The sequence below is a fragment of the Drosophila albomicans genome, chromosome 2R (genome assembly GCF_009650485.2).
Source record: "Drosophila albomicans strain 15112-1751.03 chromosome 2R, ASM965048v2, whole genome shotgun sequence".
Lineage (NCBI taxonomy): Eukaryota > Metazoa > Arthropoda > Insecta > Diptera > Drosophilidae > Drosophila > Drosophila albomicans.
The window spans coordinates 6,108,022-6,135,980 of record NC_047631.2 but is presented as its reverse complement, the minus strand read 5'-3'; the positions used below and the strand labels follow the sequence as shown (position 1 = coordinate 6,135,980).

General features: G+C 37.1%; 2 protein-coding genes across 10 annotated transcripts in view; one reads left to right on the top strand and one right to left on the bottom strand.

Annotated features, from left to right (window-relative positions):
- Nucleotides 1–23,098, top strand: part of LOC117573927 (diacylglycerol kinase eta) — a 45,653-nt gene extending 22,555 nt beyond the window's left edge. For 2 of the 9 annotated variants that reach the window (XM_034257444.2, XM_034257449.2), the window contains 10 exons: nt 5,447–5,527; nt 13,401–14,252; nt 14,319–14,866; nt 15,482–16,430; nt 16,517–16,651; nt 16,710–17,153; nt 17,547–18,257; nt 20,369–20,573; nt 20,638–21,836; nt 21,903–23,098. In XM_034257444.2, coding sequence (XP_034113335.2) covers nt 5,447–5,527; nt 13,401–14,252; nt 14,319–14,866; nt 15,482–16,430; nt 16,517–16,651; nt 16,710–17,153; nt 17,547–18,257; nt 20,369–20,573; nt 20,638–21,836; nt 21,903–22,211 — 5,433 coding nt within the window. In that variant the 3' untranslated portion in view covers nt 22,212–23,098. Of the gene's footprint in view, nt 1–5,446; nt 5,528–13,400; nt 14,253–14,318; nt 14,867–15,481; nt 16,431–16,516; nt 16,652–16,709; nt 17,154–17,546; nt 18,258–19,627; nt 19,751–20,368; nt 20,574–20,637; nt 21,837–21,902 lie in introns of all 9 variants that reach the window. The other 7 variants (XM_034257451.2, XM_034257448.2, XM_034257446.2 and 4 more) reach the window with 7 other exon arrangements.
- A 1,702-nt stretch (nt 23,099–24,800) lies between these two features.
- The window catches only part of LOC117573997 (serine/arginine repetitive matrix protein 1), a 38,496-nt gene continuing 35,337 nt past the window's right edge, over nt 24,801–27,959 (bottom strand). The window contains 1 exon segment of the mRNA XM_052007477.1: nt 24,801–27,731. Coding sequence (XP_051863437.1) covers nt 27,478–27,731 — 254 coding nt within the window. The 3' untranslated portion in view covers nt 24,801–27,477.

Below are 27,959 nucleotides of genomic sequence, written 5' to 3'. Positions count from 1 at the left end.
ACACAATTGTTGTCAATTTTATTCTACTTTATATAAAAATATGTGTGCATAAAAGAAAACTCGCAAGCAATGCTATTACAACCTATGCAACTCATTTCTACAGATGCTCAAATCCTTTAAAAAGGTCAAACGAGCCTCTACTACATATGCGCATAGAAGTAAAGTTCTATCTAATTGTCGGCATAGCTGGAAACATGAGAAAACAAGAAAGAAAGGTACTGTCGAGTGTGCTCGTCTGTGAGATACCCGTACACATTTTGAATAAAAGTTCATCAATGTGGTATTCATTTTAAAATATCCCTTATTAACATAGCGCAAAAATACTACAAATATACAATTTTGTTTGGATCTAGATGTTCATACTGACAGACGACATATCGGCTGTTGACGCTGATCAGGAATTTATAAAAAATGCCTCCTTCTGCCTGATACATTTATTTCATGGAGGCACAAAGTTATAATACCATATTACCCTTTGGATAGCAAGTATAATGCATTTAAGCAGGAAGTACTTTAGTTCCACAGTAAGGTCAACAAATAGTGAGAAACTCTTAGCAAAGACAACCTAATACATTTACTTGAAAGTTGATACCGATTGATTTAATTTTGTTGTAAAACTTGAGATGGCAGCAGGTGGGTTGATTGACATTTAATGAAATTTTAAGGGATTTATTTGAGGAAGCCGTAACAGCTCCTTTCAATCGTATCAAAAAGACTTACTTAATTGCAGCCACATTTCTCACTTCTCTTAAATTGAGAAATGTTCATTTCATTCTCGAAAATTAAATTGAACTTTCTATTTATTATTTATAACACGTAGATGATTTTAAAACAACGTACATTTTTAGATGTTTTTGCAGTTAACCCAATTAAGTGCTTACTTTGTGAGACACGTTTTAATGCCATTTAAAGGTCTGTCCAAAATTATATTTCTAAATTTACGCTCAAACTCAAAAGGTGAAAGCGAGACTTACGCAAATTGCACACTCATTAAAATATTGTGTGTATTTTAATTTTACGCACATTGATTGCGAACTGCGAAATACAAATTGAGGCGCTGGGCAGAGTCAGTGCCATTTGGGGTGCGACAAATAAATATAAATATTATGGCACATTAATAACTGGCTTGTTGCAAGGAAGGTTGGGCTGGGACACAGTTAAGTGATGGCCATTAGATGTAACGCCATTACCTTTAGAATGTCGGCAATTTCTAGCCACGCGACTTTAACACGCCAAATGAAATGTAATACGCCTACGGAGAAGCCCATGAGAATGCCTCCTCGAGTCCCTCCAATTTCCCCTCACTTAGCCTACACTTGTGTTTCCCCTTTCAACTTCAATCAGTCAGAACATTAGGCATGCTGCTACAAATTAGATCCCAAATTGTTTGCTGTCCCGAGAGATGCTTGTTCTAAGGGTTGTCATGCCATTTTCCATTTTACATTTTCCACTTTACATTTTCCATTCTGTTGGCCACCTGAAAGCTGCTTAAGGCACAAATGTACAACTTTTTATGCCAAACTTTTATCACACTCCTTTTGCCAGCTCTCCTCGATTTGTTTTTGTCGAAGGAAACTGTTCCTTTCGAGGGCAAAACTGAACTGGCAAACTTGTGTATTTAACTTTCAGTGCAAGTCATTGCAATGTAAAAAATATAAAATTGCTTGATGCAAAGTGCAAAAGTCGTTGCAAGAATGTTTTTAATATTACCTTTTTCATTTTGGTCTTCGCATTGAAAATGCAAAAGGAGAATGGCGAAAATTGCAAAGAAAAAGTTTTCATTGACAAGTTTATCTCATTGAAGTCGATGTAAAAGCTGTAAATAAAGAAGAGTAGTTGCATAACATCAAAATAGTTTGTTTTAAACTGCAACTAGATATCTTTTAAATTGAAGGACGCATTCTTCGGCTCATCAGTTTGTTTACAAAACTTTTCATCATAAGCCAAAGTGGGTCAACAGCGAAACTTTCTATCCGATTGCACTTTTTTGCCTTTAGACATCGATAAAATCAAATTGTCATTTAAAACTAAATTATCTGTAGTTTTAATGTGTGCCAAAGAAGATAATTTAGAAATGATTTTAATCGTAAGCTACTTTAATCCTTTAAATCATATACGCAATTATATTATTCAAAGTAAGTGTCTAAGACCCGAGTTTATGTGTCGCTTTGAATACATTACAAGCAATTAGTTTCTCGCATTCTTTCAGAGCACTCAACCGGCAGGTCAGCACTTTTTAACTACGCTAAATTCTAATAGCATTTCGCCAGTTTTTTCTCCGCAATTCGCTGAGAAATGCGAGCACCATTAAGTGATTTTGCGCAAAAAAAATGTTATGAGATGGTGGAGAGAGAAATAAAGAAAAAGTCGGCACAAAAGTAATGCAAAGAAATTGATATGAATGCCCGAAACTTTTCTGCAAGCTGTGGCAAAACGAATTGCGGCAGCAACGCGAAAATATCAGGAAAAGGGCAAGAAATGTGTGGAAACTTCCTGAGCCAGGTGCTGGACGTCGAAAAGTGCGCAAATTAATGATTATGCCGAGGCAGTTTACCCTGGACTGCTGGCTGCCCTCGAGCCCAAAATGTGGTGTGAGAAATCTCGGCATAATGCAATCAAAGTTTTTCACCTTTCGGGCTTATTGCCTGTTGGGTAAAAAGAAAAAATGTACCAATTTGCCTAATGTGTTTGTGATTGACCCGAGCACAGCGACTCCGGCAAAGAATGACTACATTTACTTGGAGTCCGATTCCCAGAGGTCAAAGAGCTTAGCAAATCCAAATGAGTACGAGAATGAGGCTGAAGGATATTCTGTAGTATCGTATAGCAAAAGGTTCAACTTGTAATATGGGATGAAGAGTTAGAGAGTTGGGATATAAACATACAAATACATTTAAATTCGATTACTGATACCCTTGTCTGAATATTTTATTTTACATGGTTATTGGCAACAAACAGTCAAATACTGAAAATATGTTAAGTATATTGCCAAAATATTAAATAATTGCAAAATTTATCCATCCTTTTTGTTATTTCATTATTCATTAACTTTGTTTCATTATTTAATTAACTTTCTCCACATACAGTAAATACACATATGACAGCTTAAGATTAGATACCAGACCAGACGGGAATATTCTTATTCTAGACTGACAGCTAGACAGATGTCAGTTCCAAGTGAAACGCAAATTAATTGCAGGAATTTTGATAAGTGTGCTAAGAGGCAGTTGCCCTACCCTCATTGAGCTTAATATTTTTGTGGCTTACAGTTCGTTTGCTTTTTAATTACGTATATGTATTTATTGATTTTTTTTATTTTACGCCCGGAGCACAGCTGCCACGTACATACACGTAAACTCGCACTTACATAAATACTATACATACTCGCACTCCAGTTTCGCAGGCTCTTAATGATTTTTACGCAAACTCAAATGGAGGACGGCAAAGATTTATTTCATCCGTTGAAGCGCGAAATGTCTGCGCCCAAGGATACGGCGACGACAAACCAAACCAAGCCAAACCAAAGCAGAAAAGAGCCATCAAAAGTTGTGAAATACATACAGATTTGTATTGGTACCATAAAAATTAAAGCTGAAATGAAAGCTTCAATCATTCATGAAACGCAAAGGGAAGCCGAAGCAAGTCAAGTCTCAACCTTAGCCGCACCCATTACAGCCACGCCCTCGCTTTACATTGAACGCTAAAAGCGCTTGAAATCCTTGCTGATTTTTAACGATTTTCCCCAACTTCCCGCCCATTTAACGGTTCACTCAACCAATTGCGAAGCTCCGATGCTCCTTTTTCCCGATGTACGTTGCTTGACTGACACTGACGTTTGCTGCTCAACATTTTCCGTGCAATTTTCCGAATTGCTGGATTGCCGACAGCAATCCGTTCATCGACTCGCATACGTTACTCTCTTACTCTCTCATACGAGTATTTATTTGTATAATTATTATAATGTTCACTCTGCTGGATTAAGCTGCTTCTCGCTGGCACATTTTCCCTCCATTTCCGATTCGAGCGATTGTCTCGCTTTCAATCAATTATGCTCATTAAGGGATCTGTTACCACGGCATATTATAAATGCTCCTTGCTTTCATATTAATAAAGTAACGGTCAGTTAATGGGCTCCCATCGATGCAAACGATTGTTTATAGTTATACAGTGATGATATGATCACAACAAATCTAGTTAATTGAAGGAGTGATTTAAAAGTGCTGCAGATCAGATTTTATGCACACGATGCACAAAATAAAATATAATTCGGCTCACTAAATCAATTTCTTGACTTCCTAAATAACAGAGTTCCTGGAAATTTAACTATATTCTTAATTCTACTTTACTGTCACACAATGTTAGAAAGTCTTAAAATGCATATCATTCGATGTAACTAAATACCGCAAAAAATAACTTATGAAAAGTCAGCACAAAATATCTAACAAATTCTAGCCTAATATAAACAAAAAAAAGAATAAAATAAATTGTATTGGGAGGCCAAAAACCGTGTGGGATTTTACGACCGCGCACTCGGCGTATGAGCGATGTTCGATTGTGCTGGTTACAAAACTTTTGTAGAGCCCTGAGCCAATACTCAGGTTATACAAACGAGTTGAAAACTTTAATTTGCAAACTAAAAAGCAAACAATACTCAAATATTAATCGAACTGGTGAAAATAAAATTGAATATTTACTTGTATTCGAAAGAAAACTTTGTTTGCATGTTTTGATACCTTATTGTTGATGTAAAAGCCAACCGAAGGAAGACTCGGTTGCCAAAGAAAACCAATTTTCTGCATGCTCAAGAACTACTTGAGTATGTAAACCTTGGCAAAAGTTCCTCGATTCGCTTTCCATTGTCACACTTCTATTATATTGCCACTGCCACTGACAATGCCAGTGAGCATGTGTGCGTGTATCTGTATGTGTGTGTATTTCAACGAGTTGTTTTGGCCTTTGTTGTACCGTAGATATACATTTATTTTGCCGGGCTATATGAAACATTTCAATTTCCGTAAGGGCCCCGAAGCGTGCGTATCCTTCATATTCAATTCTCTCGTCCCTGCATACAGCGCTTCATCCAACAACGGCAAAACAAGACAAGAAACATCAAAAATGCTCCAGGCTATATTTGTGTATTTCATTAGGCGGCAAAGCAGACTCCAGCCACAGCAAAGGGACAAAGAAGCACTACGAACAAGGCCACTAATACTTTTCTCTGGTAATTTTCCAAGGCATCCAAAGCAGAAAATATAAATTTTTTGCCAAAAATTACTTTACTACACCACTACAAAAAAAATTTAATAAAAACGAGTAATTTATTATCCAGAATATTTTTAGAAAATATTACAAATGTGATTTGTAAAAAAAATAAAATTACAATTATTATTAGATTTTTGTATTGTATTAAATAATTAACAGATTTATCTTTAATTCTATTTTTCAGTGCGATGTGTTCGATGAGATCGATCTATCCGAGTTGTGTTATTTCGAGTGCAGTATTAAGAACGTAAATCATAGCTTTCAGGTAAGTTAAAAAATATAATGAATTTTTACTTACAACTTTTACTTACATATACAATATAAAAGTATAAAAGTCTCTCAATATATGCATTACAATTTATTTTGATTTAGTTCAAAACTCTTAACACAGAGAATTCGCATTTATTGCCTTTATTAATGTAGAAAATGTTAAGCCCGGAATTCATTACGTTGTGTACTGCACGAGTTTCCATTTGTTTCATCATTAAATAGTAGATGGCAATTAAAATTTAATGTGCAAAGTTTTGTATTGTATTTCACTTGGGCGTAAATATTTTATTTGCTTTGTGTGTTTGCATTGAAGTTGGCAAATTAATTGCGGGCAAACAAAAAAAAAGTTTAGAATGCGCCAAATGTTGATTTCAATATTAATATTATATCCATCATCTCGATTTGCTACATTTTCATATAATGTCGAGCCAATGCCTATCCTGTGAGGTGTCAAAAGATGAAAGTAGAAGTAAATAAAGCAACTTAATACACACAGTTTATTTGCCTGCAGGATGTCTCGAGATGTCGACGCCGTCAAATGTAACATAAGCAGCCTCATTTCCTGTTTGCCATTGTCTGGCCTCATGCAAATATCTCTGCGCATATAGACAACACTCAGGTTGAGGGTGAACCTTATGATTTTATGCCCAATTACAGAAGCAGCAGGCGAAAGGACCTTTATTTCTATACAAATACCATCGATATTAGCTGTCAGAAACAAAAGGGCGAAGTCTAAGCAAAATGTTTACATTTGACGCCGTCTGCATGCCAAATTAGCATAAGCAGGCCAAAAGTCCTATACAATACAGAGCACACAAGATTCTACCTATCCCATGCCTTCGAAAAGCCATCCAAATATTCAAATTTATATATTTCTTTATACACGAATGCGCAGCATTTGATGCGCAAAATTAGCGCATTTATTCGCCGGCTTTGGGAAATAGAAAACGCTCGTACTTGTGTCCCAATATATGTGAAGAATGCCTGCGAATACTTGCGTACATGTGTGCCTTAATAAAAAGACATATAAGTATATACTTATATACTTTCGATATTAATAATAAATTTGCCATCCCTCAACTTCCCTCAGTATGTACCTACATATAGCCACAAGCGTTTGCGAGCTTTGAGCTCTTGCCAAATAATATTAGCTAAGGTGACTTCGCCGGCGATATTTTATTGTTTTTTATCGGTTGAATGGAATGGAAGCTTTCGGTGGCAAATCCCTGAGGTAATAACAAAAGGTACGATACGCAAAGCTGGTCATGCACAGATAGGCGATCCCCTCTCTCTATACCCACCAATAGAAGAGTTTGAATTCTCACATACTTTTCAAATAAAGATTAGGGAAATTACTTGGATATGGATTGAAAATTAATGAATATAATAATATTTAATTTGAAATGTATATTACTTGGATGTGGATTGAAACTTAAAGAGTATAATAATATTTAATTTGAAATGTATATAAAATTGTATTTTGGCAGATAATACGAGTCAGAAAGGTCCTTTGTAAATGAGCTAACCTAAAATTTATGTTGTCAAAAATATTTAATTAAGTTGACAAACATCGCCTTGATGTCATCATGTTGGTAAAAAAGTGCGTACTAAAATGGTGTAAAGTGTACAGAAAATAGCGTTTAATGTAGCAAAAAAGGCAAACATAAAATTAAATAAATAAATATTTTGCACGTTAATAGCAAACCTTATTACACCTTGAAAGTTTTAAATTGCGTTTCAGAATTTTACGACACACAGCGCTTACTGTTATTTATACCCTTCCACCGAGATGCTTAAATCCTTTTACGTTGAGAATTATGTAATAGCTCTGTAAACAAGCGCTTTCTGAGGGGATTGCAAGCTGTACATAAGAGCCTAATGCGACTTAAGGCATTCAACTGATTGCATTCCTGCATACATTCGCTTCATTCGTGAGTTGAGTCATATGAGTATTAAGCTCTTGTCTCTACATGCTAACCTCTAAGATGATTAATATAACATATTATTTTACATTTAGTTCATAGCACTTAATTCCTCTACATATTAACATTATTAAATTAATGATTTAAATAAACACTTTTATTAACTTTATATAAGGATTTCCTTAAAGTCTTTATATTGAAAAGTTATGTACATTTTTCTATAATTTAATATAATCAGAATAGTTTCAACAGATGCAGACATCAAAATTTGAAAACGCATTAAGCGAAATTGAAATACTTTTCATAAGTAGCATCTAATTCGGTAAAAAGCATTTTGAAATATCTCAATTTGCATTAATAATAAATTATTTTGGCTTTGTTGCTCTTGTTTGGCTCTTCGCATATCAAGCTATCAAATCTCTCAGTGTTTAGCTATTGTTGGCTTTTGCACTTTTCTTCATCAATCTAGGCAGCGAAAGGCAACAAAATGCTGCCCTAAAATGTTCTCAGCTGTTGTTGGCTACTGTCGATGTCGACTTATTTTAGCTTTTTGCTGCCGTTTATTGTTTGCCTTGCTCATTTAATTTATTTGAAGGGCATTATAATTATGGGTTGTCAGTTCCATTATGGTCCTTGATAATCTTGATAATGTTTGTACAAGCAATTCTTGGTCTATCTCAAATAAACATTGAGGTAGAGAAAATACGAGACTTTTAATTACTTAAACGGGCATTGAACATGAAAATTGCTTTGCAAGTAATTTTATGTTATGTGAACTATGTTATTTACGTATTGATGCCAATCAACAATCAATGGCTTAAATAATTTGAGTACACCACTTGACGCAAACTGTGCAAATGCCAATCCCAAGCACTTGGTTTCCAGGCAAACACATATATACATACTATATATAAAGATGTTATATATAATGTATTGCTCGGGCAGATGAATTTGTACAAGTAATCAAGTTGATTGATTGCCTTGCCATTTCAAACTCAACAATTGTACTGAGTGTGTGTGTGTGTGTGTGTGAGTTTGTTGTTGTTATTGTATGTGTGCGTACATCAATTATGCAAGACGCAGGCACTTGATAAGTAGCAGGGCTTGTTAATTGCGCCGCAGCACATGCTGCGTATACGTAATGCATAACACTGGCGTTGCGTTGTTGCGAGATTTCAAAGGCGAAGATATAATACACAAATAAACAGAATATAAACCAAACGGGTGTTTCTCAAATTTAAGCCAAGTTAACTGGCAGCCAAATCTTCCTGTTTTGGGTTGAACTAGGCTCTTGAAACTTTCAAGCGTCTGTCAAATTGGGTGTTGTTAATTACGCAGTATTTGAATAGATTACACATACACAAAACGCTTGATAACTTTTGCATAAATTCGTAATTGAAAATTGGCTGCGACGTCGTTGTTGTTGCTCCTGCTGTTTCTGTTTCTGTTTCTGTTTCTCGTTAAATGTCAAACTCAGTTGTACACAGTTTGCTAATTGTTTGGTGTTTGCTGCTTGTGCTTTATCTAAGCAATATTCCAACTGTCTATGTTTGCTAATAAGGTCAAAATGAAAAGTTGACAAATTTGTTAAATTTTCAGTTCAATTTCTATGAGCCAAGCCACTAATTAGAGAGGGAAAATATAAAGTTTCTGTATTAGAAATAAGTAAAATAAATGAAAATATTATCCACCACATTAACAGAGATTGCAATCATACATACATTATACATTATTATGGATTTTTTCAAACAAAAACATTTAATATTGAATTACATTTTATAATTTAAATTAAAACAAAAAAAAAAAACAAATAAACAGCTTTCTTGGAAATTTACAGAACAAAGCGAATGATTATAAGTTTCTGTTGTGAAAGTTAAGGACAATATCCTGTGGCGCTGGCATATGAAATTTGAAACAATCATAAGAAGTGGGCCACACTTTTTCCTTTGTTTCACTTTGGTGTTGCTTTTTGGGCTTGACTCCGGTAACACACAGCGACAGCACGCTGCCAGAAATACGCACACATATACACATACACACACACACGTCACATATGACTTATCCTTGAACTTTGAAATTTTGATGGACCTAAAAAAGAAACTCATAAAAAATTTTGGCAAGTACTTAGGCTGGAACAAGTTGTTGCGACTAACAACAGTGATATGGCAAAATATTGTTGTGCTGCTTCAATAACCCAGTTTGTTTATATTATTCGTTAAAAAAGATTATAATGAAAGTTTTTAAAATTCGAATTTTATATGATTTGTGTCCAAAATCCTAAGTTGACATCTTAGCACAAGTTTCAAATTCCATCAGAGTGAGACTTATAAATATTTATGTTCGTGATATGACATTGTGATACACCTTGCGGTGGTCCAATTTGAATTACAGAGCAGATCCTTTAGTGGTAGCATCAAAAGTTTTTATATGCCATTTTTTATGTGGGAAAACATTCAGTTTCAAGTCACAAGTACACACACACACACACACACACACACTCACGATTTCGAGCTGGCCGGCGGACATTAAAATTTCAAAAGTAATTTCAACATTACGCTGGGCGGCTTAACGTGATAATGAAACAAAAAAAAACCGAAAAATATGTATATGGTGGAAACATGTACATGCACTTGGGGATACTAAGAGAGGCAAGCAAGAATGCTGAAATACATGCTGCCAAGCAAGTACCCAAAACGATTTTCCTCTTCTCCACCAGCACCACTGACGAGTCGCAGATAAGGCAAGCGACGGCAAACGTTTGTGAAGTGCGCGTTAAGGGACAATGCGGCGTATGCGTAATTCGTAATTCGACTGTTGCTTCTGCTTGTGATTCTACTGTTGCTGCCGCGACTTTCCCATCTCATGAATATTTTGGGCAAATGAAGCGAAACAGCCGACAACGTCGACGCTCTTGCTTTCTGTTGTCTTCGCCGTAATGAATTCTGGCAGCAAGTGCGTCTCCATCCAAGGCCCAACCGAGTCGACGTTGGAGCCGTTTGTTTTTGTTTGCTTATTTGATTGGAGTGCAGAGTGTATGTTGCCAGAGACTGTGGCTTGTGTCTGTAGCCGGAAGCCAAATACAGTTATACTAACATTTACAGGCACATAGGGATAACACACCAGAGTTTTAATATCATAATGTTTGAGGCCTCATCGCAGCCATTTTCTGCCATACCAAGAATTACAGTAGCTTAAAATGTATCAGTTAGACAAAAATTAAATTCACTACATAAATGTAATACGAATGAGTTTTACTGTGATTTAAAAGCTTATTGTAAAAAAAAACTGCTTAAATGATTAAATTAAATGAGAAATTTTTAGTTTTTCTTTCGAATTGGTTATTGACATTGATCAAATTCCATTTGAATTCAATGAGCTCTTTAATTGCATTACATTCAACTGCATTGAACCTCTTTTTGTGGCGCAAAAGGTATTCATATTGAAAACGTGCCGCATTGACCACAATATGGATTTCTGCCTGCAGCTCATATAATGCAGCCAAGGCCACCAACACAGCCGTAAGACAATTCGAGTACAATTGCATTTTGTCCGACAACCACAGAGTTTCACGCCACTCAACTCTACTGGAACTCTTCACTAACACTTAAATTTACCCAAATGTGAAAATCAATACTGAATCGCAACTTATTTTTAGCACTGAATTTATTTTAAACCAGCATTACCTTTTATTTGGAAAAGTTATATTTACTTCACATAATTGAATTATCATTTAATGTCAGAGTAAAAAGTTACGCTTTGCAATTTTGAATAGCATCCGTAATGTTTCCATTAACAGAAAATCAAATGCAACTGTCGACAGTGAACAATGCACAGTTGCAGCAGTTTTAAAATAATTGAATAAATTTGCCCTGCCAACTTTCGGTAAACGATGGCGACCGAAATGTAAGCGGGTTAGAGCAGTAGACAAGTGGCAGGTAAGTGAGTGAGCAAGGGAGCTGTGAGTGAGCGACAAGCAAACCGCACGCGCCAGCCTGGCTTAAAAGCATATTCATGTTGCAAGTGCCACAGGCTGCTGACAGGTGGAGTGGGGTGGGGTGGCAACTGTGCAACTGTGCATTAATTGAATTTGAAGCCCAGGAAGGCAGAACGCCCATTACAAAAAGAAGCGCGACGAGCCATGAGATGATGGAAATATCGATGATGTGGTTGGATTGTGGCATTTGCTTGTGGCACTTGAACATTGCTTCATTAGCAAACAATTTGCCAATTTCGCCAAGCATTGCTAAATTCAAACTAATTAATGTGTTAAAATGTCAATTAGTTCTGTGGTCAACTTAAAGTTCAATATTAGTGACCTAACCATATCTATTGAGGTAAACACCTGATGAGATTCTCAGTGAACTGCAGTTGGCTTGCTGGATTTTCAGTTTTCATTGAGGCTTTCATTGAGGCTTAACTGCAATTTTGCTAAAATCTTTGGCTTATGGGATGGGATTACATCAGTGTGCTTCGTTGACTATTTGTGGTTAACTTTTGTCATCCATTTAGCCTGAGGACATCCTGGACATCGGCCATGGCATCGGCCGATTTCACTTTTGCTGTCACTCTTACGTCTGAATAACTTTGTCCAACCATTGCAAGTAGATTATGATGTTGACGTGGGCATCGCTTACACTCACTTGCTTTACTCATTGTTGTTATTCTCTTGACATTTAGTATTGAGTTCAGGCATTGTGCCAGCTATGACATTGGCATGTAGCATGTCAACTGACGTTAAATGGGTCAGAGAAGGACTACTATGCAATTTGTATACAAGCATGTAAATAACATTGACATGCACTAAGCACTTTGGAAAAAAAAACTCTTATGGAAAATGATTGATATTCCTATTGAATGTATTCAAACTGAAATAAAATATTCAACATTCAACACAGCTTTCCCAATCTTCTCCCTTAAACGACTTTATTGCAGATAATAATATAATTTACTTGCCTTGAGGCTAGCTGAAGGACATGACTGCCATAAATTAGGCAGTAACAAACTGCAAATCATAATCAACCATTATTACCTTTTCAGTTAGACTGTATGTATGTGGCTATGTGGCCAGAAGGTCGTATATTAATTATGCCTGTGTACATCGTTTTGTGTATTAGTTTCTGCGTCGGGAGAATGGGGACTATCAAAGGTTATGGGCTTGGCCCATTGTTTTGCGCATTCATTTGGAGGTGTGTCGGTTGCGACTGTCTGGGTATTATCATTAACATGAGAATGCATGTTAATGAGGCCATAGCAGCTAAAAGAGCCCTCTTTGATTACACAACTAATAAGCATGCGCTGTTCCGCGCTGCTTCATTTCACTGCCACAGTTAAGCTATTCAAGGAATGCAGACTTCATAAACTAGCATAGTAAGGAGACTTCTCTACAGCTTCAAACAGCCTGCTAAACTACCAATTAAACAAAAATAGTAAACATTATATTAGAGCTGTATTTTGAATTGTTGATATGACAACATTTGAATTCAATATTTTCTATAAAAGAACGTATGTTAGCTTATACTTTTTTTAAAACATTTATAGGGCAATTAACGTCATGAAACCTTGAACATTTTTTTATTAATTTATAAACAGGTATTGCGAATTAGTTTTCCGTTCGTATAGACAAAGTTACCGGGTGTGCCGGGTATTCATGTGCCTTTTTGACACATTTGTAGTCAAGAGTATGAATGTCAAAAAAGTTAAAATGCTTATTGTGCGAGTGAATTACAAAGCAGCTTGAAATAAAAGTTAACTTTTGATTTAATTATAGAGCACATTAACTGTGGAAATCTGTCCGAATGTTTGATGAAACCCCTGTAATTTATCCGATCTTATAGACTTTGTGCGGTTGCAAATAAATTTACCTTCTTTTACCCACATTTTCATTTAAAACCTAGAGACGAACTCCTTTCAACTTATTAAAGATATTGAATTTGTTTTCTTTTGCAGATTATCACACCTACCCGCTCTTTGGTGCTCTGCGCCGACTCCAGACGCGAAATGGAGGATTGGCTAGGCTCTTTGAAGATGGCAACAGCTCCGCAGCGTCCTCGAGGCGATAGCTTTCTGATTGACCAGCATGACATTCTCTCCAACCACCACCATTGGTATGCCACCTCGCACGCGCGTCCCACCTACTGTAATGTGTGCCGCGATGCATTGTCCGGGGTCACCTCGCATGGACTCAGCTGCGAGGTGTGTAAGTGCAAGGTGCACAAGCGTTGTGCGGCTAAAGCGATTGCTAACTGCAAGTGGACAACGCTGGCCACCGTGGGCAAAGATATTATCGAGCAACCCGACGGCAGCATCATAATGCCGCATCAATGGATGGAGGGCAATCTGCCTGTGTCAGCGATGTGTGCTGTGTGCAAAAAGACCTGTGGATCAGTGCTGCGCCTGCAGGATTGGCGTTGTCTCTGGTGCAGGGATACGGTGCATGTGGCATGTCGACCCCAGATGGCCATTGCCTGCCCCATTGGACCTGCTAAGCTGTCCGTGGTACCGCCCACTAGCGTGCATTCAATCAGCACCGATGATGCCTGGGATGTGGTCAGCCCGAAAGGAAATTTCTCGCCTCTGCTCGTATTTGTGAACTCCAAGTCGGGTGATAATCAAGGCGTCAAATTCTTGCGTCGCTTCAAACAGCTGTTGAATCCAGCGCAAGTCTTTGATCTAATCTCAACGGGTCCCAGTCTGGGCTTGCGTCTCTTTCGACACTTTGAAATATTTCGCATACTCGTCTGCTCTGGCGATGGATCCGTTGGTTGGGTGCTCAGCGAAATCGATCGTTTCAACATGCATGTAAGTAACTTACACCAAAAGTTATTATTATTATATAATTGTGTATTGCTGAAATTTTTATTACAGAAACAATGCCAAGTGGCTGTTATGCCATTGGGAACTGGCAATGATCTGGCCAGAGTTTTGGGCTGGGGCTCCAGTTGCGACGACGACACGCACTTGCCGCAAATTCTCGAGCGCTATGAATCGGCCAGCACTAAAATGCTGGATCGCTGGAGCATAATGGTCTTTGAAAAGGCCATCAGTGTGCCGAAGACTCCAAAGATGTCCATTACAACAGAGCAGGAAGCGCTGCTTACGGGCATGGTAACATCGGCCAATCATCATCTGCGCTTCATTGTGGAAACGAACGATACCCAAACACTCATCTCCTCCACGCGCACGTTGTGTGACACCGTCGAAGATCTCGTGGCACGCATCTGTGAGCACCATAAGGATGATGAGCAACTGACCATCAAATGTGACATTCTTAGGCAGAAGCTGAATATGCTGCTGGATGCTCTGCAGGAGGAGGAAATGGGCGCCCACAGTGGCGACGATTTGATAGCTACCATACGCAGTCTTATTGTGCGAGGAGCTGCCTCTTCAGCCGCAGCAGCTCGACCATCGTATCTGTAAGTGCTGCATTGTATATAATAATGTTAATTAATTAACCTAGGCTGTAGGATGTCATCATTCTTCTAAGGGTGATAGAAGAACATTTTCAGAGGAGAAAACAAAAATGATTCCAAGACATTTTATTCTGCCATCACACATTACTGCCGAAATGAGATATCTTTCTGCATTTGAATGCTAAAAATAGTGCTGTTAAATCCGTTGCTCGATGCGCAATATAGTTGCAGGTTTTTCACTGACTCGAAACTTTATTATCCCATCGCAGACAAATTTGCATTTTATATAGGTTTTTTTACTATTCTGTTTACCAAAAGTGAATACAAGCGAGCCAAAACAAACGACCTCTGCGTAGAAACTTAAAAATGTTACCACTAAAACCATATCTCTATATCTACATGAGTTTGAAACGCTTTTTTCAACATGCTTACTTCTGCTAGCTATCTCTTTTCTCTGGTATCGAATGTATGAAATAATAAACAAACTTTTAAAATCATTATTTATTATTTTATTTCTAAAATTGGAGTAGTCTTTAATCTAAACAAACTTATACGTAGCGCTATGCCCTTCGAATAATTATTTATTGCGTAAAATTTTTACTCTACCTTGATTATTAGGAATCCGAACATGCCTATTGAGAAGAACGAAAAGGATCACATCAATTCAAAGGAGCGACGCAATAGCCGTTCACTGCGATCCAGCGAGAAGGAAGCTCTGCAGTCCCGTGCCAATAGCGTCAAGCGAGCCATATACAATGTGGTCGAGCACTCGGAGCCAGGTCGCCCAAAACGCTATCAACGCAAGCTGTCGATTACCCCATTTGAGGCACTGAAGATACCCGCTAACAACTCTGGAGAATCGACGCCATGCAGTTCGCCGTTGCCCATAATACCACCCATCAACATAATCTCACCGACAATGGAGACTTCGCGTCTAACCTGCATCTCACCGCTGCCGGACACCCGCCGTGATTCTGTGGACGAGAACTTTTTCAACAGTATCAATTTGCCAGCGCCGCGTCAGTTTGCCGACAGTCGTCGCAGCTCAGGCGTGCCTGAGGTCATACAGGAGATGGAGGAGGGTGCCAACGGCGAGACAATCTATCGCATAGGACGACTATCGCTCAGTGGCGGCGCCAACATTGATGATGCCGGCAATCGTCTGTCGCCCAGCAGCGATGGCGGGGATAATACACCCACCGAGCGCAAGGTGGATTTTCTGCGGGTGCCCATCATAACTGGTGAACCGATTGTTGATCCGCTCTCCGACTACAGACCCATTGAGGTATTCGAACGCACCTACTATATGACACGTGAACTGGACAAGGACAAGGATAAGGAGCGCAAAGCAGATGGCGATGGCAGCGATGCAAGCAGCATAATCAACTGCGACAAAGAGGATGCAAATGAGAACGAAAAGGGCGAAACACTGCAGCCGCAACGAGCTCTGGTACACACATGTAACCTGCAGGTACCCGGCATTGTCGTAACCCCCAACTCCCAAAATGTTTATACAAGCGCAAGCCTCACAATCATTGATACCGATGCCCAGACGAACACGAACACTGTACGTGTGCCATTCGAATCTCCTCTACCTTCCCATACCAGAAATGAGTTTAAATTTCATAACAATGTTATTTTTCACTTCGACAGGAACAATCATCATCAGAGGAACTTGGTGGCGAGGCGAGCGATGTGCTGTCAGCCATCAGCAATGAGGAGTGCAGCGTTGCCTCGGAGATATTTGATAAACCCGAGAATGGTCACACACTTGGCGATATTATACAGGTAAATTGTGAAACAAAAAGCCATTCGATTTATTTTATTTTGCGACGCGTTTCCTTAGAATCTCGATGCGAGCAACTTTACGCACATTGATTCGCCCGAAACGAGCGATGAGACCGAAGCCATGCCCGGCGAGAGTCTGATGGATGACATCAGCTCAGTCCTGGGCCATGACATAACCAATGCGTTGGCGGATAATACGATAACGGATGACACAACCACACTCTGCTCCGAGCATATTGGTCCACCAAAGCCGCCGCGCAAAAAGTCGATGAGCGCCTTAACGCAATCGAAATCGCATCCTTTAAGACGTAACTCATCGCCACCGCGAATTGCGCGATTGGCGCGCATGGACAGCGATGATAATCCTCAGCAGTTTGGCTTTGAGAACATTGTGTTTGAGATCGACAATCGCTGCGATGATCAGAAGATGCGTGAGCCACCACGTTTCTGCAGTCTGGCGCAGTTCGTGGAAGGTAACGATATAGCGCGACAGAGTTTCAAGGTATGTGCTAGTGTTAAATTGATTATTTCATACCTATAACATAATATATATGATATGATATGAGATAAATAGGTAAATTGTATATACGTACATATAGAACTAGAGTTATGTTTCGTTATCGGAAGTGCTCAGACGTGGCCACTTATGGTAATATCTTTGTTGCTCTCCGTTTGCTTCTTTCTTCACCTTTTCTTTTCTCGTGTAATTACAAAACCAAATACGTTAACTTGCTTGCCTCCAAACAATTAACCAAAAATAAATCAATTGACCAACTTACTAACAAACCAAACCAAACTCAACTAAACTAAAACCGAAACCGAAACCAAAACCAACCGAACAATATCAATCTCAACTATCCTGCTACTGTCGACTTTCTGTCTGACTCGAATGAAGCGTCCCAAAAAGCGCATCTCACTCAAGAAATTGAAATCAACTACAACAATCGTATCTCAACAGCAGCTAACGCTCGATAGCAACAGAAACAACGACAGCACCAACAACGAAGATGTGGTCACGCCCACAAATTCAATCATATCAAAGGCGTATCCGAACATGACAATGACTACGACTAGCGATGAACTGGATGAACTGTCAATGCAAACAGCGATTAAAATTGAAATACAAGATGCTGAGGCATCGTCAACAACAACAGCGACATCAACGAAACCACTTGAATCGGCAATGGCATCATCGACGTCGCCCACGAAGAAATCTGGTCATGGACAAGATGTAAAGCGCATTACTTTTGATGAGTCGTGTAAGAAAGAATCCTTTGATGATGTAAATCCCAACTATCCACAGATAAGTGTTGTTGTAAGACCACCAACACCATTGCGCGGTGACTCCGTCAAACCCACAACGTCGTCGTCATCCATCCTGACGACGCCGTCGGGTCTGCTCGGCGTGCGATCATTGAACTCCTCGGAGATCCGACGACACTCGAGTCATGCGCCCAGCTTATCTGTCCGCGAATATGACAAGGATAAAGATCGTCGCCATTCCGGTTTCAATCCAAATTTCTTAACATTGGATCCGGAGCATGCGCGCTTCCTCAGCAGTTCACCAGCGGCTAGTCGTAGAATTAGCTGTGGCAGTCTCTTCAAGGTAAGTCCCGCTGATCAGTTCCCCTCCTCATATTATATGATATTACGTTGGCACCTGCATCGGCAAGTGAGCAAATGTGTCAGCCGCAAAATGAGCAATGAGCAATGAGTATCCAGATTACAATCAATATACACACAAATGCGATATTAGGTAAATCTTTTATTTTTCAACAAAAAAAAAAAAAAAAATTAACTAAAAATAAATAACATACATACTTAAAGCGAATCTTAATTGATTTCGCATTCCCTCGACCAGCTGCAACTTATCGTTTAGGCTTACACAAAACTCATTTAATTAGTTCAACTCATTGTGCGATTCACATGGAACCAAATTAAATGTTGATAATTTTCTGTGATGGTGAGTTTTTTATTTGTATTTTATATTTATTTTATTTATTTTTATTCTTGTATTTATTAAATATGTAATCATTCTAACGAAATTTACAAATTATTTATCATTTATTCTTATACACCAGATTTGTTTTTCATTGGATTTCTTATTTAATTAAAAATATAGATTAAGACTTGAAACGATTAATTCATTAATTTAAATAAATATATATTTTTATGTTATTTAGATATTTAAGCATAATTATATAAATATTTGATTTGTGTTAATATACATATGTTACGACAATTATTCAAATTAAAATATTTTTAAAACTATTGTATTATTTTTTTAACTTTCTACATTTTGTACATTTAAGTCGTGAAATGCCTTATTCTATAATTTATGTTAATATATATTTCTTATATAATTAAGTATTACTATAAAACATTATATTTATGTATTATATATGTTACGACAATTACGAAATATTTATTCATATACGAAATAAGTAACTTTTGGTTAAATTGTTTACGAGTATTAAAATTAAGTTCTAAAAAGATTAACTTAAAACCTACAATAAATCAATTTTAGAACCATGTGAATTGAACAAGTGTTTCAAAACAATTTTCATTATAATTTGCCAAATTTATAATCATACTTGAGCTCGTTGCTTTTGAGTTTAAAACCCAATTAAAAATCACAACAAAATAAACAAATAAATACAATAAAGATAACAAATATAGAAACATATATATCTTTATATATACTCTTATGTATATAAATACAATATATGTTTTCTTTACAAAGCACAATCAATTGGTACGTATTTCAAAATTATGTTAACTACTTGTATGAATTTCATTTATCATTTCGAGACTAATAGCCACTGTTTTTCTTACCACAACCCACATGGATAAATAAATGCCATACACCCACATCAATCATCCTCTATATACTATAATAATCACATAGAATTAACACACAATGCGTAACACGATATTTATTTAAATGTCATCACATTACTTAATGCATTTTCTTAGAAGAAAAACCAAAAAAATTACACTAAACGCGCTTATGGACTGTTCAGTGTGCGTTTCTTTGTGGTTGCCGAACCAGACATTCGCCTGGCGACATTGGCGCTTATTAGGCCGTTGATACCGCTGGTAAGCCCGTTAACCAGAGGCCAGGTCTCCTCCATCGTTCCTGCGTTCCTTCGTTCAATCGTTTGTTCGATGTGTCCTCGTATGTCCTCTGTATAAAGTGCCAGTTGGTCAGTGTTAAAGTGTCAGCCTTGAGTTGTGGTTCCAGCACCCGCGTCGTTTATTTAATTTCAATTGAGTTCTTCCACACGTGTTGTCGTCGTTATCAGTAGTAGTGTTGCATAATACCCAAAAATAAAATCTACTCTACCAACACTTAACAACAATTTCCGTAAATAACAGCTTAATATAACATTAATATAGACTCTGCTTTCTACTAACTTATGGTTTTTATTTTCAAGTAGTGCGCTATCTCTTATGCTCTTAAAAAACTAACTGATCTCCACTTTAAAAAAAACCCTGCGTACGTTGTTAGACAACACTGGCACACGCATACCCACACGCACATCCACAACCACATGACAACAACCACAGCCACACTCACATGCTCAATCTCACTCACACATCCACCACACCCACATGTTTCTTTGTATCGTAGTTAGTGCTGACTTTCCAGTTGCTCTTTGACACAAACGTCCGCATGATCCTAACCCCTATCTAATCGGTCCTCTTCTCTTGCAGCCGAACGAAGCATTACCAAATCTGCAGACGCTCAAGGGCTCCAAGTCGAGTCTATTCATGGGCTCCACTCTCTTTGGTTTCGAGCACTTTAATGCTGGCGATAAGGAGGAAAAGCTCAGCAAGGATAAGGAGAAGACGCCGACGGAAGAAACCAGCCGCAAGCTGCCCATTATCAACCCTCTAGTGCGCTTGCCCAATTGGCCAAGTAAGTTAAATATAAATTACTCAGTTTGATGATTTTTTTAATTCTATTCTTCCTACACATTCAGATCTGACGAATGGCACTGGCTTCATCTCTAAATGTCTGCTGGCCAATGCAGACACTTTGTGTGCAGCAGTTAGCCCGCTTATGGATCCTGATGAAACCCTACTGGCCGGATACCATGAGAAATGTGTTATGAATAACTATTTCGGCATCGGCATCGATGCCAAGATCTCACTGGACTTTCACAACAAACGCGAAGAGCATCCAGAAAAGTGTCGCTCAAGAGCTCGCAACTACATGTGGTATGGAGTGCTCGGTTCAAAACAATTGCTGCAGAAGACCTGCAAAAACTTGGAGCAACGAGTGCAGTTGGAATGTGATGGCCAACGAATACCATTACCCGAGCTTCAGGGTATTGTTATACTAAACATACCCAGTTTTATGGGCGGCACAAACTTTTGGGGCAGCAGCACCAAGAAGGACGACATCTTCTTGACGCCCAGCTTCGATGATCGTGTGCTCGAAGTGGTCGCAGTGTTTGGATCAGTGCAAATGGCAGCCTCGCGTTTAATCAATCTTCAACACCATCGTATTGCCCAGTGTCAGAGTGTACAGATTAATATTTTGGGCGACGAGGAAATACCCATTCAGGTCGATGGCGAGGCTTGGTTGCAGCCGCCAGGCATGATTCGCATCCTCCACAAAAATCGCGTCCAGATGCTGTGCCGCAATCGCAGCCTGGAGGTCTCATTAAAGAGCTGGCAGGAGAAGCAGCGACAGCATAGCATCTCCATACAGCGTGATGCCTCTTCGACAGCCTCCGAACATGCCGCCTCCACGGATGAGGTCATTTCGGAACGTGAATGCTACGTGCTGTTGAACTTTATTGAGGCTGTCAGTTCATTGGTGAAATGGGTCAAGTTCTTGATCATATCGCATCCGGCACTTCAGCATGATTTATATGAGGTAGCCTGCCGGGCCAGTGAAGCATTGGAATCAATACATCCGCAGGGCAAACTTCTCGAGGGTCCTTCGTTGCGCACCAAATTGGTTGAGGTAATCGACTCGTCACGCCAATTGTATGATGATGCGTGCACTTTGCTGCGTGATCGTGGCCACAGTCTCATACTACGCGAGGATCTGGAGACGAAGCTGAGCGCAGCTTTGGCCAATATGGAAATGGAATTGAAGAAGTGCTCGGTGCAAAAATGCATCGATGGCAAGTTGCGAGCCTACTTCAACGTGCTGGCACCCAATGAGGAGGTAAGCTCTCAGCTAAATTCCTTCTATTTCTATTAGTTTCCATAAATAACCTATTCTTTTTCACAGTCGGATGGTCGCCGTAAGTCACGTGCATTCTGGGGTCGTCTACGCTCTGGATCGACAGCTGGCCAACAGCAGTTCAAGCCGCCACTCACGAATACCCGAGAAGCTGCCAATAACTGGAGCGTCAATGAGGTGGTCACCTGGCTGGAGACCATGCAGCTATCGGAATACGTTGATAGTTTCCTTAAGAATGATATACGCGGCAAGGAGCTGCTCACCTTGGGTCGACGTGATCTCAAGGACTTGGGCGTTGTTAAAGTGGGTCATGTGAAGCGCATATTGCAAGCTATTAAAGATCTCAGCGAGAATTAAGTAAACAGCATGGTTCCTGTTGTGTCCCGTCTTGTCACAAAAATCAAACGTTGAAAGTTGGACACAACAAAATTAACAATCGGCTAGTACAAAATTCAGTCTTCGAAATGGACTCAAAGAGTTGGGTTTATGTTTCTGCAATGAGGAGTGTGGCTGTTTAGATTGATAAGCGAGCTGTTAGAATGTTAATTTATATGGGATAAATGCATATAACAATCACTATTTATAGACTAGCATAGCTAAAGATAAAGAGTTAAACAAATCCCCAAATTCTGGATTTCATTAACACAAAAATACATACTTGTAATTAAAGAATGATGCAGAGCCGTGGACAGAGACTAACAAAACGAACATTATCTATATAAACTGGATTACAAACAGAAACAAGATTACTCTTATACAAATTTAGCAATAACTGATGTAGTTTTCCAGTAACAGAAAAACACAATATATGTTACCTAACTATAGGTAATAATGGTTTGATGGGACTTATCATTTTCTGTTTTAGCCAAGTAAGGAAAATATGCAACTGATTTAAATTTTGGATAAATGTACTTATGTATATGTCAAATGCAAAATTATTTAATTGGCAGTTAAACGAATTTAAATGTAGCGGCACAAGCAAAAGCAAAAACCCCAAGTGAAATAGAAATACTTACCCAGTTAAATAGATCTTAATGTTCTACTTACGCTTAACAAAAACCCATAAATATTTCCTATGCAACCTCTCTTTTTGCCTGTCCTTGTCCCTCACTCGATTGAAAACCAAACCTACACAAGAACATAACTCGAATATTATTCTAAATTTATAAGCAATTTCAATTTTACAATTGTAAAACATACAAGACAAAAATCTATATACTTAAAACCAACAAAACAAAAAATGAAAAAGATATTAATAATTTTAGATATTCAACAATACTAAATTTAATTGTTTACCCTCTACAATGTTAAATATACACATATATATTTACTTGTAATGGAAACAAAGAAAAGTCTGTTAAACGTGTCATTTTTTGTGGTAACCAAAAAGCAACTCTTAACTCGTTTATTTTTTAAATTAAAGTAACCATTAAGTCCATCGCGATTTTTTCGAAATAAGTTTACCATTTAAGCAAAGGGCAGATCTGGTGCGGGGCGCCAGTGTCCCTATTCATTTGGTACTACAAAAAGAAAACAAAAATTAAAATATATAACAAAAACTTAGCTAGCATGAAGCACAGTGTCTTGTGTTTCAGACCTTTTGGTATACCTTTTAATTGTTTACTTAAGCAGAACAACTTTTGTCATAGCTGTTAACGATTAAGAATTTGTGCTAAATTTTTATAGTTACCTATTTTCAATTAGCAATTGTATATGAATAGCAAGTACATACCTACATATACATACAATATGTAGCTGCATATAAATGTGTGTGTTTTTTCCGTGTAATTTCACTTCAGTTACCATACAAACGTATTTACATACGTTGCAAATTTGCTTTCAAACAATTGCTCAAGCAGTCTCCAATTGAGTGAGTTTCTTGAAATGTATGACAAACAAACATATAGAATGTATAACAAATCTCTTGAGCGACGTCTATATATTATATTTTTTGATATATAAGTATAAATGAGCCCAGACCAACTCGATTGATTTGTTGTATTTTGACAACCCACTAATTTGATTCTCTGTGTAGCACCCCAATAATATATTGCACACTACATAAAGTTTGACACACATTTGTGAAACTGTTTACGCTTACAATTAACCTTCGTATAACAAGGCAAATCACTTAAAATGTACTTAAAATAATAAAACATATAATACAAAATACCGATAATAATAATAAAAAGGAAAATAATTATAATTCTTTAAACTGCAATAAAAGTAAAACAAAAAAAACTAACGATTATCTAACGCAAAACATTTAAACATTTTTTCGATATATGTATTTTCGAGAAACCTTATCAAATTTAAGCAAATGTACATTAAAAATTTCATTTCATTTTCAGTTTTCTATTTTGTATATTTTGAAGTCTCCAATGTTCAAAATTATCCTGATGCGTTTTAGTTTTATTCTAACAATACTGTGATAACAGCTTTCTAAAAAAAACTCCCCTAAATCTAAATTTAATATTAACAAAGAAATTTCATAATGAACATCAAAGTAATTTGTAACCAATTTTGGTGAATAACTCAGCAAAATGACAAATGTAACATTCAAATAAAAGCGCGTACAAATTCATTATAATAATAATAATAATCAATGAAAAAATAATATGCAAATAGAAAATTAAAAAACAACCGCTTGTTGAAATTTTGAAAACCAGGTCCAGAATTATTTTCGAACTTAGCTTCCGATCAGATTCAAAATAATAATGATAATAAATGGTAACAGGCACAATCGAAAATATTTACCCAGACATAATATGCAAATAATAATAGGAAACTTTTTCTTTATGAAACATAATATCAAATAAAATAAAAACAAAACACAAAACAAAATCCAAATTCTTTGTTTTGATATTTGAAGAACCGTAAGTAAAAGCAGCACATTTAGTGAGGAAATTAAGAACAAAGATTGATTTGTTTAAAACGTTTATATGCATTTTCATTTATTTGATTCATACAATTGTTTTACTTTTATTTTTTAACCATCAGTTGTTTTTCATGTATTTTTATAAGTTTCTGTTACACATTATGTAGGTATTCATTTTAAAGTTGGTACATAGGGTTTAAATTTCCTTTTATAGTGTTTTTCTCATGCATTTTCAAGGCTATTTGGTGTGCCTTTGGTTTTTCATTTATGACAATTATGGCAAAATTATCTATTAGATTTTATGTTGGTTTTATTAAATATTTATTGCGTGTTTTTCTGGTGTCTTTTTTATTTTAAAATGCGGGGCTTTTTATACGTGATAGGTAAATTTTTAAAATATATCATTCGATATTCAAACAAAATGCAAATATTTCCATCTGACTGATCCTTACGATTCTATCTGCCCACTTTAGCTTGAATTTCATATAGATCGTACAGTGTGGTATAATTTATAACTTGTTTGTATACATTTCACGCTGTAAACAAGCTAGAATATATTGTATATCCAATTTGTTCTTTATTAGGTTCATATTATAGTTGCCTAAAATTGGTTAAGTACGATAGTTAAAACTAAATGAGTTTAAATGTTGTCATTCTATCAAATTGTAACTGGAAATAGAGAAATGTGTATTTGTAGATATCTGTGTCTATGTGTGTGTGTGCCTCTCTTTTCTGATTCTATTTTTTTCCAAGGCATAAGCTATTTTTGCTTTATATTCGTCAGTAACTAATGCATGTTTCAGTTGAGTTTTTCAAATACACATAACTAAGTTCATTCATACATATATGAAATCTCATAGATTGCGCATAATAAACAAATGTTGGGAGTTCACGGTATTAAGGGGCATTGGATAACACGGATTTCAACTGGTTTTGAACTCAACATTTCCAACTAACAGACAAGCCCATCAATGAAAAAGATATAAAAATACATATTTTAACGGTTTAATAAATACACTGAAGCTTTTGTTTTGTTTTCTTTTTTTTTTTGTATTTGTTTTTAATTTGTATATAAATATTTTTATGCAAGAAGCAACAATTAAGCTCAATACTGAAGTTAATCACAAACTTATTGGTAGTGAAATTTTAACTTCAGTTATATTCTTTTAAATCTACATATTAGGCATTAAATTTTGTGAATTGAAATTAATGACACTAAATTAACGTTTGAACTTATATTTTCGCTCGAAAATTGCTTGCAAATTATCAAAATGTTATATACTCGTAATTCAAATATGGTTTGTTTGTACTCAGAAATATTAATACGCTGTTTGCATACGTTAAGCAAATCACTTCTCCAGTGCTTCAACAATTGGTGCTTTGGAAAGCATTTAAGAACTTTTCCTTTCAGTAGCGAACAGCGTTTTTAATTTACTAAAACTTCTTTGAGTGTTTTTCGGTATAATTAGGTCTATTACATAATACACATATCATAAATGTATGTCGCAAACTAGTTTCACAGATCCTTAAAGCTGATGCTCGCAAATCGAACTCCTTCGAGTATTTTAATTATCTTATAACATATCGCATTTTTGTGTATTACAGTACTTTGTGTGAGTGTATATTAGAGAGTGTATGTGTGTGTGTTTATAACCATCATTGCCAAAATGTTCTTAAAATATCGTTAATATCATTTTTGTTGTATTTGTAGTTCATGTGCAAAATCTATTTTCAAATTGTGTTTTACTTTGTCGGATCAGCGTATTAGGCTTAGATCACCTTATGCATTACCCAATATACCATACTCAGCGTATTGCCATTGGATTTCCTGTGTTTGCTTATTGTTTCATTTAATGAAAATTACAAAAATTTGAGGTTTTCTCCTAAAACACTTTTTTATGTTGTTCTCTTTTTTTGGACGGGTCTCTGCGGTGATGTTGTCCTTTCGTTTGTTATTTTCTTCTTTTAAATTTGTTTTTACTCTTCGTGTATTACATATTTGAATGATTTGGAAATATTGAAAAGATTGTGTGATTATTGGAATAGCTTATGTGAGTTTCGCAAAAAATCTGTCTTTATTTCTTGGGACTAGGCAGTGAAAGTAAGTTTACATAGTCGTTCGAATACCCTTGCATACAATTTCATTTATTCTTTTCAGAGCTAATAATATACGTATCTATAGTATGATGTGAATGCTTCTAATACCATATTCATATATCGATTTACGACGATTGCCTTTTGCACTGTTTGCAGGGGTATTTCAACTTCGGCATACCGAACATAGCCGTGCTTTCTTCCTTATAGATGGCAATAGGTGCACGTGCAGTGCTAGAAATAAGGTTTCTCAAATTTGGCAAGAATAATTCGACTCGCTTTACTATCTATTCGTCTAATGGAATCGTTCAAATTCCTAATATGTTGAGCCAAATGAATGAGCTCAAGTTAATTTTCGAAATAAATATAATGGCCAAATATATGTTTTTGGGCTTTTTCCAATTCTACGAGTGCCCATTGTTTTGTGTTAAGCATAGCCAAAGAGGAGCATAGTTAAGATGCAAAAGGGGTAAGAGGGAGTTATTAGTAGTATGGATTGCATGCTTTAGGCGGCATTACGTGTCATCATTTACGAATATTGCTCATTTGGTTAATTGAATTTAGTAATTGTTACTTTTCATTTACTTTTTTTTTGTTCATTATTATTATTTTGCCAAATACATTTTGCACTTGAATCTTGATTTAGAAACTTTAGACACTCTCCTCTTTGCTGGCGTTGCTGGCGCCGCCCCAGAAGCGATCGAATCGGTCACGAGCCTTCTCCAGCACATCGGCGGCTGTCGATCGTGCTGTGGATGCAGTCGCTGTCGATGATGATGATGACATGGCCAGCTCCGGCCCCGGCTTGTTGGCATCACAGCGCACAGCGCCGCCCGGTTGCTGTATTGGCGTCAATGTTTTGCCATAGGCAGCGGCGCTTGTGGTTGGGCTGCTGGACTTCCAGGCTGTGGTGTGGTACAGTGGATGGCAGTGAAGGGGGGAAATAGTTTTGGAAATAGTGTTTTGTTATGTTACGCAAGGAACTACGTTTTTGATACGCTATGTGGAATTAGCTAATTTGCATTTCAGCTGAGCGCAGCATTTGGCATTACGATTTTTTTTTTGTTGTGATTTTTGTTCGATATTTTTTTCTTTTGCGCTATATTATTTTTTTGATCTGCGAAATTTTTGGC